Here is a 14,274-nt window from a genome sequence, read left to right as displayed (position 1 = left end):
GATTATGATGTTTTTTGTATTAGTTGTCTTCACCCTCTTCAGATTGTGCACAATACATGTATAGGTAGTCTGTTCCAGAGGTTTTTGTCAAAAAAAACTAAGTGCTCTTTTCACATTTACAGGTTTATTCCTTGCATTCATCTTTAGACTCTGAATGCTGTTTAAATTATGATGTATCATTAAAGTAATTCTTAATTTTGGTTTAAAGGGTGCAGCACAGACTTACATAGAGCAGAAGATTTTACAGTGTGATAAAATATCAGGCAGCAGACTGAAAAAGGTTTGGGGATGGCCATCCCGTATACTGAAGATCATCAGAGCAAAAAAAAAAAACTGTTTACAAAGCAGAGTTCACAATTAAACTGGCTAACAAAGTGAGACTGATCTATAAATATGGTGGGTAGTAGGAAGAGGTGGAGTCATGACAACTAGAACTGGTGTGGCAGAAAAAGGAATTCTGGGTAGTAGAAATAGTGTCATCAGGGTTGGCCGGAAGTGATGTCATCACCGGGTCAATGCTGATGTCACTATGAATCTGGGACCTCGGTTGAGCTGCAGGGGAATAAGAGGAGAGAGGTTCACGTGAGTGTGCCAACCCCTGGTCTGGTTGACAGATATTTGAGCCTGTCAACTGTTCACCATGTGCATGTGTGTGACAACAGGAACATGTTTTGATGAAAACTAAACTTCCCTGAAATGATATTGCTTCTTTCTGAATTTCAGAGCTTTATGTACTTTCAAGTTTGTTTTTAAGTGTAGTAACAGTCAATCACTGTCTAAGTTGCTTTGTCCTGAACAGAGTCGTGGGGGCTTTCTGGAGTCTGTCCCAGCTAGCATAGGGGTGCAAGGCAGGGAAAAAACCCTGGACAGGGTGCCAGTCCAACACAGGGTGTACACACACTCACACACCAAGCATCCACTAGGGCAGGGGTGGCGAACTCCAGGCCTTGAGTACCGCAGTGGCTGCAGATTTTCATTCTTACCATCTTCTTAATTAGTGACCAGTTTTTGCTATTGATTACTTCTTTTAATTAACCTGACTCAGGCCCCATAGTTGTTTTGTTTTTCTTTAATTATCAGCCAATCAATAATGAGACACAAAACAAGCCACCACATGAACAGCTCCCCTGTGCCCATTACACAATATCTGAAATTAAAGAGAGGTGATGGTCTTGGTAAGGTTGATCTCTCAGGTCACCAAAACATTTTGACGGTGCTTTTAGAAAGAACAGAAAAACAACAGTTTTCGAAATGTGTACTGTGGCAGAATGAGCGCAGCAACAAGCCATGGAATTAAATAACGGATTTAATTAACAGCAAGAACTGGCTTCTCATTAAGAAAATGATTGGAGTGAAATTGGTTGGAGTTTGAAGCCCCAATTTAGTTGGTCATCTGTTGGCTCATTTCACATCTCATTTCTGCTTGGCTGTCATTTAATGAAGAAAAGAATTAATTCAGTTGGCTGAAATCTTCTAACAGGGCTATTAAAGTAATGGGGTAAAAAGTTAATTAGCAGTGAAAACTGGTCACTGATTAGCAAAAGGGTTAGAATGAAAACCTGTAGCCACTGTGGCACTCCAAGCCAGGAGTTTGCCACCCCTGCACTAGGGCCAATTTAGGATCGCCAATTCACCTAACCTGCCTCTCATATTACACTGGAAGAATGTTCTAAGATGGAGTAAGTTATTGCATCATTATTTAAGGTATAATTGAATGCAATAAAACGGGTTCATTTTTATAGTAAAACATTATTACACTTTTGACGAGAAAAGTCCATTCAACCCAATAATCTTTTAATGTATTTATTTAAAGACCTTTTATCTAAGACCTTTTAATCATGTCACCTCTTCATCACTTCAAGCCTAAACAGAAAAGGTTCAACTCCTTCCATCTTTCCTCATTGTTCAGAATTGGCTATGTGATTTTCTCTGGGCTTTCTTTAGGGTTGTTGTCTGTTTTAGTAATATGGAGACCAAAACTACACACAGTACTTCAGATGAGGCCCCATTAGTACAGTATATGACAAAAATGACCCTGTTAACCTATAGGTTAGGCATAATTTGCCCATAACCTGATTCTATACATCATGCTATATAACCTAATATCCTATTAGCCTTCTTAGACACTGTCTGGATATCCTTGGTCCTTCTCATAAGTTGTATTTTTAAGTTTCAGACTAAATTGTGTATTTGGGTGTAACATTTTAATTTCTATGCATAATACCATAAATGTACTTGCACAAAATTTCATCTACCACAAAATTGTCTGCTTCTTTCATAGATTTCTAGCATATTTGTAAAACTTGATCTCCCCTTTTTTTGTTTACCAGTATAACTGTCCTGGACATGTGATGGTCAATCTGTTTCTTAATTGCTTCCTTCAATTTACTCATCGTGTAGGTTGCATTTAGTAATCTATAGGTATTTAATTTAGCCCAATAACCCCCCCTTTTTTTTATATATAAAGAAAATGGGATAATGTTTGCCAGCTTCCAGCCGATAGGAGTTTCCCTGAGTAGGTGGTAATTGTTGAAAAATAAGTTTCAATGATTTACATGCACTTACTAATTTTCTTCACTACTCTCTGATACGTAATATCTATTCCTGGTAATTTGTTTTGACTTTTTTTTTTTTGACTCGTTTAATCAATGTAGCACTTATCTCGCTACAATTTCCAAATCCCTTAATACTGTACTTCTCTATTGCTGCTAGGAAGCAATTGACTTCTTCACATGTACAAATTGAACAAAATGAAAGGTCAGAGCATTTAGTATTTCACTGTATGTATATTTTAATTATTCCTTACTGTTTTGAAATATTTACATAATCCTTGAATGTTCTTTTACCATTAAAATACTGAAAGAATCTCTGGCTCATCCTTCACCTTTTTCACAATATTTCCCTAAATGTCTTTTAGCTACTTTGTAATCATTGCCGCCATGCTCTCATTAACCCCAAGGTTAGTGCTAGAATGGAAGGACTTTGTCACATCTGAGTAACTTTAACGGAAGAAATTTTGAAGTTTTTAATTTCTGAGTATGTGCTCTGTCAAAACACTGTTAAATGTATTCTTTTATTACTAGATTCTAATGCTTCAATTACATCACATATTTAGAAAATACTAAATCTAGACAGGCTTCCCCGCTCTTCATTCTCTGATAATCAGTGACTGTTTAACAGATTATGTTTATAAACTCCTCTTCTTGTGCTCTGTTATCTGTAAACTGTAAGACTGCCTAGAAAATATTTGGGTAATAGATGTCCCCCATGACTACAATACCTAAACATTTTTAAAATTAAAAAGATCTGCATTGACATTGTGTTAGTGAATTCAAGTCTGAGATACTGAATACGTTGGGTTGATGCTACAGTGTAACTGGGTAATTACTCTCTTTTTAACGTCTTTTCCTCGTTCTCTCTCTCCCTCTCCATCTCTTCCCACTTAGAATGTCCATTCCGCTGCCTTTTCCACTCCTGCTCGAGTGATATTCTTCCGATTCTGTGCTTTCTTGAGCTGTGCATTTCTGTTGGCATTGGCAATTTATGGCTCTGGGGATCCTTTTCCTGACGTCCACACACTTCATGCAGGCTCTAGTGCAACTGCAGTTAACAACATTACTACACCTGATTGGTCCGTTAGAAATGCCAGCAGTGAGACACTTGCCCTGTGGCCGGAGCTAATTGGTATTCTCCCTGAGGAGGCAGTGGAAAATATGAGAGTCTTGTGGAGCTATGGAAAAAACCATCAGATGGCTGTGGTTTCTCTTGGATTGTTCACTTGCCTGTTTGCTATTTTTCTGGCTGGCCGCATTAGGTGAGTGCCCTCTTTTTTTTTTAAGATTTCATTTTTATATATATATATATATATGTTTTTCTTTTTTTTCTGATTAGTTTGCTAATTTGAAGTTGTAGAAAAGTAATATTTTTAAAACTGTTTTATTACCTAATAAATTGTCATTATTTAAATAACAGGATGTGAGAGACAGCTAAACCAATAGGCTAGATAGACTGAGTGAGTGGTCTCATTTGTCAGATTTCTTATGTGAGGAGGAACTTGCACAGTAAAAGAAAAACCCTTTTACAATCAGATTTTTTTCAGAGTTGTCAATAAATGTGTATTTTCCTAATGAGTACAATGTAAACAGTGCTCGGGTCTGGTGAATTTTCTTCTATGTTGGGGTCATCTTTGACTTTCTGTAATGTTGGGTCTTTTGGTTGGCAATTTTGTTATGTTTAGTTGCAAACGGTAGTCTAGCACCACTAAACAAGTATGGGTGAATCTTTGTGCTATGAAACTTAGTTTTACATATTTTTTTATATATGTATAATATATATAAATGCAAAGTTGATCAAGTTGCTCATTAGCAAATTCTATTCCCCATGTAGTTGAAATGCTGAAATTTGGCAAGATGGTTTCTTGGTCAGTGGATGCACCATAAAATAGAAAAAATCCACAAAATTTCAAAAACGCTTTGACGGTTTTGATTAAAATTTAGCGAAGTTATTTAAAACAAATTATCCAATCTTTTTTTACTTGTTCATGTTTATTAATATTATGCAACTATACATGCACTGTGATGAGAACATACTTTATGCAAATGAAGGACGGCGCAGAAGTGATTGATGGGCCAAACAGCAGAACTTTCAAATGGGGTGGTTGGTGTCCTGGACAGAAAAAAAGAGACATGATAATGTTTGGCTTGTAAAGTATGGTTTGAAAGCAAAATAGAAAGCTTAACTAAGCTCAGGTAAGATGTTACGGTCAGTGGGTTTCGGTGTCTTCTGATCCAAGACTAGTTAGGAGCAATAGCGGGATCAATCTGCAGTAGCGGCTTCAGAGACTTAAGCCCCTAATATTATTTTTCTCTGTTATCTACATGACAATAGTGGTAAGCCCCTGATCCATTTACCCATCATTTACAATATAGCTCGACCTCCAGAATTGTTTACAATTACATGCTTATCTGTTTACTTTGAATGGCGATGCCACACTCCTCTGCTCTCCAAAATTCTTTGCATCAGTGTTTGAAATAGCCAGTACTTCTAAATTTTTTGCTTTTGATTATCTGGATTTCTTATATGCATGCTGGCTCTCATCATGGTTATCCATTCTGTCTACCTCCAGCCCCCCCACATAGTGGTAGTAACCCCGAAGGGGACTCTCCCTTACCCAAGGGCTCTTCAAGTGGAACGGTTAAATCACTCAATACCCAAACACCTTTCTTATGTCTTGGTGCTTAAATTTGAAATGAGGGAAGTAATCAGAAATGTGTTGCAGTGCTTAAAGCAGGGACCAAATACAACTGACTTAAAAACATGAAAAGTAATACTGTACTTGAGTAATTGATTTTTTGTTTTTCCAGTTGGAGTACAGGCAGGTGACATGACCTCCTCATGGTCACACAGTGTGAGTAGCAAGATTTGAACCCACGGCCCCAGGGTTTTGAATTCTAGGCCCAAAGCCATAACCACTATGTCATACTGCTGTCAATAATAATAGTTGTAAACAAATCTGCTAATATTGTGTACAGAAAAAATCTGGGTTATGTAATATTCGTGATACACTCAATTAACTGACAGCAGTATAACTGAGGCTCATCATCTTATGAAATTTCCTGGGTGTAACTGGGTAACACAGCTAATTTATGATAAATGCCATTCATGTTGGTAAGAAAAGGCTGTTAAAAATTATCCTCAAAAATTATCAACAGAAAAAATTACTGTGAATCTGCACACCAATGAAAAAACTAAGTACTGCTGCCCAATTTAGAAAAAAAAGAAAAGCTGTTTAAATGGAAATGTTTGGAGAATTTATAAATGTCTGGAACACTAGCATTTTGAAACCATGCACATCATTCTTTAAACATTTAGTCCATACTTTGCCTATTTTTGCTCACTGGAATATACTATTTGATTGGCATGTGTGTTTTTTGGGATGAATGTCTTTAGGGAGTATGCCCTTCATTTGACTGATGTTCCATGTGTTTTTTGGTTCCTGCCTCCTAAACGAAAGGTTCAGCTCCATGCATGCCTGTATCAGAGAGAACATTTGAGGCTCCTTACCATATTGGAAAGTGTGTTCAGTTATTCAAAAACCCACCAAAAATTGACTGCAAATTGTAATGTAAATTATTATTTGCATTTCAGTTTACATTTGAATAAACATGTAGAAACGCACTGCATTTTTGAAAGTGCACCCACCTTAAAGAGGTGAGAATTTCACTAGTAGTGGAGAGTATAATATGGATGGTAAATTTTGTATGCTATACACAAACTATTTTTTAAATGTGACAGCAGCTGCACACTAACTACCTTTTATAGTGCGCCATTTGTTGGCGGGGTTGGGCATGGGGTTGTGTGTGACTGGAAAAGGTATACCATCAGAAGGTTATTTGAAGATCCCAGTCTAGGCAATGTCCTAGACAAGTGACTCTGGCAAGAACCCACTACATTCCACATTCTAGTTCTCATTCTTATTTATGGGAGGAAGTGAATATTAAAGGGCACCTATGGCTGTCTTGGAGATGGATTGGGCAAGGTTCATTCACTGGCATGGTGATAATGCAGCTAGACTGTTTTGAGAGGATAAATGGAAGCCGAGTGGAGATATTTCTAGTAACTGAACTAGGCTCATTGGGCCGGGTATTTTATTGAATTGCAAATTTACATGAATTTTGTACCACACACTGTTTAACATTGCCTGTTGTTTATTCAACAAAATCTGTATTTTTTTTACATTTTTTTCCTTTTGAGTACATGGATTTGTGTTGATGTGACGTACAGTGCATTAATAGCTTGCCAGATAAATGTACTCAGGTCAGGACAGTTTCAATTAAATACATTTCTGCAATACATTTTCAAATCACAGTAATTCACAAAGGATCCTATGATCTTTTGCTGGATCCATTGTAAGTGGTGGATTTATATTTGTTTCACATCCTGGGAGCAATGAATTCTTCAAGTGTAATGTCATCTTTAATATCTGACTTTTTGTTTAATATCCTTAATATTACCATGATTCACTGAAACTGTGATAATGAAATTTTGAAAATAAATCTGTTTAAAGAAACAAAGTTAATCTCTTTGACAGAAAAATATTGGTGAAACAAATTTAATACTAGGCATGCAAGTTTTGAAATACAGCATTGATTATATCCATTTATCTTGTACTTGTTATCTTGCAGGCTTCGCAGGGTGGATGCAGTAGCCTGTATATTGTGGCTCCTGATACTGGGTTTTCATGTCATGGAAAGCTACCTAAATGCAGATGTTCCCAGCTGGATGGACACCGTGAAATTCAGCACTACATCCCTGTGTTGCCTAGTTGGCTTTATGGCAGCTGTGGCTACAAGAAAACCATCCAGCCATCGAAGATATCGAACGCGAAGGTCAGAATCTGAAAACTGAGCAAATAAAGAGCAAAACTGAACTCTGGTATGAGTGAGAGACCCTCTGGAAGTGCAATTTTTTTCCTTTCTTTCTCGCCCTTTCTCAACATTTCCCTCTCATTTTTGTATTTGTTGACTCCAACAGTAGAGTTTGTTGTTTTTTTTTGTTTTTTTCCTTCAGACTTGTTGAGACCATTCCCTTTATTTGAATGCTATTCAGTAAATATTGCAAATGAATTATTCGTACTTCATTATTTTCATTAATCACTTACTTTGCAAGCAGATATTGTAAATGATTTTAACTTGAAGAGCACACACCAAATATGTACAGATTAGGTTAATTGGAAGCGCTGTGTTGTATTTTAGTCTGTGTATGAATGTGATTGCCCTATGATAGACTGACATCCTTTCCAGGATTTCTTACCTTATGCCAAATGCAAATGGAATATATTATGGCTCTCATTAATAACATTCCTTGAAAGGTTGGCTTCTAAAACCACTCTAGGACACTAATTCTTACAGTGCATGTTCCAAATTTGTTTGGAATTCATAATTAATACAGAAAATATTGACAACGGAGGAGGTTAGGAGCACATTGAAAAAAGGTATGATTTTTTTAAAAAAAGAGAAAAAAAACTCATAATCCTTTATTGGAACAAGTAAAAGGAAAAAGCTTGTTTTTATATATTTTTCTTTTATTATAACACTTTTTAAAATTTTTTATTCATTTATTTTTAAATAACAGAATTTTTTTCTCTTTGCCTTTCCTTATACAGTTAGTTGGAATGTTTTGTAGTGTGCATTTTAATATACAACAAAGGTAGTCTTTGGCCAGGAATATTAAGGATTTTGTACATCTGCCCCCATTGATTTTGGAAGAAGGAACGATTGTTCCATTTTTGGGCCTTTTGTGGATAATATCCATTCATTCTGCTTGTTCCAAAGAGAATAGTGGGTGGGTGGGACTTAACTCACTGGTATTGGTCACTGAGAAGGAACCAACTCTGAGTGAAGCATCAATCCATCACAGGGCACACTCACTCGTGCACCTACAGTTGCTCATACATGTTCCATCTACTGTAAATAGCTTGACTGAGGGAGAAGATTGGATTACTGGTAAATATTCAGTGTTTTAAAAATCATGCCTATTTAAAAATCTCGCATGGTTTAACTTAATAAAGCGGAAAAATCCTGCTGCTCTTATTATATTTTTTTTTATCTGATTATGGAGATGCTTCAGAGATAAATTAATTACAGGTAGTCATTGACTTACGACCATGTTTGGTACAAACGTACCGGTTGTAAGTAGATCTGGACGCAAGATGAACTGGTATATCTAGTCAAACTTATAGTAAGTCCCTTAAGTTATATTGTTTTATATCCTTTTTATTATAATTTTTAGCATATTGTGTAGATTTTCTATCTTTTTTTTCTATAAAGTATTTTTTAATTTTGTTTCATTGTTTTTGTTGCTTGCATGGGTGCTGAACCTTTAACAGCTTCACAAATTCTTCCTTTGTGTTATGTTATCAGTGTTTGCCTCTCTCAGTGTTCATTGTGATTTAACTGTGAGAGTAGGAATTACTGTGGTAGAGTTTAAACGCTCATGTTTTCTGTTTTAAGATTTAAGCCTGTTAATAACAAACATTAAGTTGAGTGTGGTTTCATTACCCGGTTTCGTACGAAGCAGCACATTGTGAGTCGCAATGCAGAAGCTTTGGAGGTTAAACGGATTTAAAGCCAGAACACAGCATTACAGCACATGCGGCAAACACAGGTTACAATGGGATAACTTAAAGTCACATGCGATCGTTTTCTTTCCTTCTTTCTACTGCTTGATCGCCTTCATTTTTGTGTTGAAATCCGTTGCCATTTTTTTCTATAATTGTTAAACAATTGTAATTGAACATAGTGGAAACCACTGCATTTATTAAACTGAGAATGAGATGAGTGAATCACAGCATATGGAGCTGGCATGGTGAAAACTGTCATTTGTCCATGAGATGAGATAGCTGTCAATTAGCTGTGACTTGCAATCATTTAGTATCATGCATTTGAATGATGATGTTAAAAGTATTAATGTTGTGTGTTTTTTTTTGTTTTTGTTTTTTTTTTTTCCCCTAAGCAGCACTATATATAACACAAATAAAAAAGCAAACGGTTCTCATTTATCTTCTAAATGTACTTTACTTTTCATGGATTCAGTTGTCTGTCCAACCATCCATCCATTTTATACTCCATTTATCCTTACCTGTGCATATTCTAAAACAGTGACAGAGTAAGCAGCTCCATATATTCATTCCAAAATAAAATTTATGTAGTATTGCAAAACATTCACATTCATGTGATAGGCATGTGATTTGGCTCAAAATGATTTGAAGTATGAGGCAAACCTCCAATTATGTAATCTATAATGCATTAGCGAATACTATAATTAGAGATACATCGTAAAAGTGGTTCCAAAAACTGCATATTTTATTTCAGAAAACAAGTCTGCAAACACTTAAGTTGTGGTGTTTGTCGGGTTTTTTGAAGACAACATAATGTTATTTGTATAAATACCAAACTCATGATGAACATTGTGAAAGCACATCTGACATGCATTTGAATGGTAGATGTGCGAATGGTGTGTCATCCCTAGTTAGGAGTAATTATTACAGATAAGGTCAATCTAGTTAAGCGGCTAAGTTTTGAGCAGTAACCAAGTCTGATCACATGGTGATGAATCTTGAAAATAACAGGACAAAAGGCAGGAATTTAATAAATTTAGCCTTATGTGATAAGTTTTGATTTTATAAAGGTAGCTTCAATGTTAGGGTAAATGTGTGGTTAAAAAAAGAAAAGGGAGAGTTGGAAAATGTAATGCATGAGGAGATTGTGTTGTTGGAATTACCTTGACTTGTCCTTTTAAATTTACACTTTGGTAAATTTATATTATCCACCTAATGTCTCGTACACATAATAATACAAACATTAATCTCATAACAACATCATATGTCAAAAACCTGATAAAGTGACTTTTCTGACAAACTTAATTTGAAAAATGTGTTGTTGATAACACATCTTTAAAGTGTTTATGTAAATGAAAATAATTTTGGTATCCACAAATGCATATGGCACTAATAATCTTTTGAATTTTTATTTTTGATTTTAGGGAGTATTTAGTTTCAGTTCCTTGAGCAAAATAATGTCAATGAATAAATTGTAGAAGTGATCATTCTCCTCCCGCCCGCATTTTTCATTTATTTATTAATTTATTTTATTTATGTTATATTCTCAAACCTGTACACAAACATGTGCAGATTGTGCTAACCATTCTGCAACTGTCACCATTCTTTATGCCACAGCAGACATTCAGTTTAATTTTGGCTTCACATAGTTCCCCAGTTGTTTTCCCAGTTGTTGTCATTGTTTTACCAGCTTAGCCACCAGTTGTTTTTCTGGGACTTGTCCCTGCTTTTTATTTTTACTATATTTTTGCAGTATTCTTGGACCTTTTGCCTACGCGTGTGGAAAGACATCCTGCTGCCTTTCTCATAACCACTCATTTCCTATAGTTTAATAATCTTAATTTTTTTTTTTTAAATTTAAGTCTGTCTTCCGTGGCTGTTTTTATTTGCTCTCTTTCTTTTTTTGTACCGCAACATTTCTTCTAGGTTGATCTGAATTTTGACTATGCTAGTGCAGTGGAAGAAATTCTTCTCATTTTAATCTTTTCTGATTTATTGATTATTACTTTTTTTTTTTTATAACAAGTGTATTTACCTGTAATTGTCGGAACAGTACTCTGACATTCAGGCAGTTTACTAATTGTGTATTCAATTTCACAAAGAAAAAGTGTTACACTTCTTATTGTTACAGTAAGTTTAGCACACTATACAAAAAGGTATTAAATTGCATTTTTTTAGATCATTGTCAAGCAGGAGGACTTTTTTTTTTTTTTCTTCACTTCACTATAGCTCATGGATGGGGGTCTGATATCCTCTAGAAATATTTTGGGTGCGATTCTACAAGAGTTTCCATTCTGTTAGCAAATTGTCAGAAATTGAATCCCAAACCGTGACGCTCCCATCTCTGCACTGGATAGGTCAATAAGGTTATTTTGTTTCTGGCAAGTTTGGCATTTTGTTTGTTTGTTATGGCCTTTATAGATCATTTTACATTCCTCTATCAAGGGAACAATTCAAAACTATGTCATTCAGATTGTGCATTACAAACTTAAACAGTAGTTGTGTTTTCTGAAAGCAAATCAGTTTTCCCAGATTCCCACCCATTATTTCCAATGCCATTGAGCCTGTATTGCTTATCACTATAACAAAGAGGGGCTGAAAATCCTTTTAACATTTTTTCTTAACAATGCATAGAATCTAGTAAATATAAATCCTTTCCTTTAGAAAAGTACGGACTAGGTTTACTTAAATTGGAATTTTATTGCAAATATGTAACATTTCAGGAATTCTTTATGGAGGTTCACAAGCTTTCAAACAATTATTATAGATTTAACAAATCTAGTAATGGGAAACAGAGTGTGGTGAATATTCCTATCATTATAAATCTCTCTTTTATAATAAAAAAAAATCCTGGGACGAGACATGACTTTTTAAGAGAGATACTTTCACATCCTGTGAGACGAGACTTTGTGCCAATTTTAGAGATTAGAGATTTAACTACACCCGGGACTGGAAACAGTAGATGATAAAGTAGAATGTCATAAAGAATTAAAAAATGTTGGCGCGATACACATGCACAGCAGGTTAGAGATAATGAAAGTACTAAAATTTGAAAGTCTCAAAAAAATGATAGTAAAGATTGCATTATTGCAAACAAATTATTACTCTGTGAAATAACGGAACAGCAAAAAGATTGAATATATTGTTCCAATTTAAACTTCAAGTCAGAGACTTGTACATCGTCTAATTCGTGTTGCCATCAAGGAAAATGAGTGTTTCTTCCCAATGAAGAGGCGTATCTTAAAGAATTAAAAGATTTGTTGTTTGGTGAAAGTGAAAACCGCATATGCGAGCGGCAGAGATGCGAATTGGCTGGCGCTTAGCACAGGCCATTGTTGGCTAGCAAAGCCAGCAGGGGGCAAAGCCCCCTAGTAAATTTATATGAAAATTCTATAACTTTTTCACTATTATTCACCTTCGACTTACACAACCAAATCACAGAAAATGTGGCACACTATAGTTGGTGTGAACTTTAACGTGTTTATTTCTTTGTTGCCTAATAGTTTTAAGACCTCACACATTAATGTCCGCCTTCTAGGATTTAAGGAATTGATCTAAAGGTTAGAGCTGACTGAATGATAAACAGATGACTGCTCTTATTTAAGTGAATTAAAATGCATATAAGAAAACTTAAGAACAAAATGTAAATAAAGGCAATAAAGAGTGGTGTATTGCAGCCGTGGCCAGTTCCACTAATCTCCTAATTACTGTAATTCCATGGTCCTGAATGGGACTGGGGTTTCTGTTCGTATGTATTATTTGTTTTCAACTTGCTGGACAGATGCTTGTTTAAGCAAATCCTTTCACAGTCCAAATAACCAGCATAGCTCATGTTAGTCATTCATTCTGGCTAGAGAGTAGAAATTTCAGTGCTGTAGTGATTTCTTTATTATTAATAGCTTTGGGGAATGGTTTTATTTTAAAATAAGATCTTAAAATTAGATTACCAGCTGTGCATCAAGTTTCTCTTAGTAGCAAATTCTCTTTTTTTTTTTCTTTCTTTTAACTGTTTAAAGCCTAGTAAATTTTTCTGAAGGTAGCATGGATATTTCATTATTTCATGTCACCTTGACAGTCAAACAGTTTTGCTGCCAGAATGGAGTGGGTCAAAAACCCACTTCAGTTCTTGTTCAAGTGGGGGCATGTTTTAATACTACCGAATTGCCCACAAGGAAAGAAACTAATCTTGATGGGGTGCCAGTTCATTGCAGAACACACTTGCATACACGCCCATGCTGTATGAATTTTAGAGTTTCCAAATGATTTAAGTGTTCCGCAGTAATCTTCCTGCCATTTTATTTTATGTTGTGCAAATTATGGCATACAGCAACTGTTGTACTTTAAACATGATTGTATTCTGGTATTTTACTTCATAGACTATGTGAACAAGATGATGAAGGTAATGATTTTTGTTGATTTATTATTAATAGTATTCTACTGATAGTGTTTGTTCCATGGATATTCTCCACTAGTACTTGTGCAGCGGAGTTTAATCAGCACCTTCTTTTTGAGTTTTATAATTCTTTAAAAATGTTTTTACACAAGTTAAATTATTTGCAGGGTGACCTTTCCCTTTATCAATGTCTATTTCATTTCATGCTTTTATATGTTAATGTATGTGAAGACACAGCAATACAATGAATCTTAATCCTGAAACATCACTGGCTTTCGAAGGAGGCCCAGAAATGGTTTGAATCAGTACCTTTGCATTTCAGGAGTATTTGTTCAGAAGCTGATGTTGACCCCTTAAAATTGACATTGCTTGTCCAACTTAAGGGGTGGTTGGAGTTTTTTTTACACTATGCAGAGAAAGGAAAAATACCGTAATTAAGTCTAGCCGTTTTTTTTTTTTTTTTTTTCAAATGTGAAAAATCTGAAGTATTTTTGATACATCTAAGCTAACACCAGGAGGTAAATGGAAGCTAACAATCTGGATCATGTTGTTTTTTAGAAGCATGCATTGCTTGTATATTGAATACATAAGTGGTGCCTTTTTTTTCTGCTTAGTACACGCTGTCTCCCATTGTTTACTGTGAACTGCCAACATCTTTGATATTTGCTTATCCAAAGTATTTTGGTGTGAACTGAAGTTGGCAAGTCTTTTGGAACACTATTAGTATGTGCATACACTTTGTTCACAGTCTGGTACACTTGTT

At 35.3% G+C, this 14,274-nt stretch overlaps 1 protein-coding gene across 2 annotated transcripts in view; it reads left to right on the top strand.

The window, feature by feature from the left end:
• The window catches only part of tmem201 (transmembrane protein 201), an 89,511-nt gene that overhangs the window by 21,712 nt on the left and 53,525 nt on the right, over positions 1–14,274 (top strand). Inside the window, exons 5-6 of one of the 2 annotated variants that reach the window (XM_039755515.1) lie at positions 3,447–3,814; positions 7,185–7,388. In XM_039755515.1, the coding sequence (XP_039611449.1) occupies positions 3,447–3,814; positions 7,185–7,388 (572 nt within the window). The remainder of the gene's footprint in view (positions 1–3,446; positions 3,815–7,184; positions 7,389–14,274) is intronic. The other variant, XM_039755516.1, reaches the window with a different exon arrangement.

Source organism: Polypterus senegalus, chromosome 6 (assembly GCF_016835505.1).
Source record: "Polypterus senegalus isolate Bchr_013 chromosome 6, ASM1683550v1, whole genome shotgun sequence".
Taxonomy (NCBI): Eukaryota; Metazoa; Chordata; class Cladistia; order Polypteriformes; family Polypteridae; genus Polypterus; species Polypterus senegalus.
Note: the sequence above shows the minus strand (reverse complement) of the source record. Positions and strands in the feature narration are given on the sequence as shown.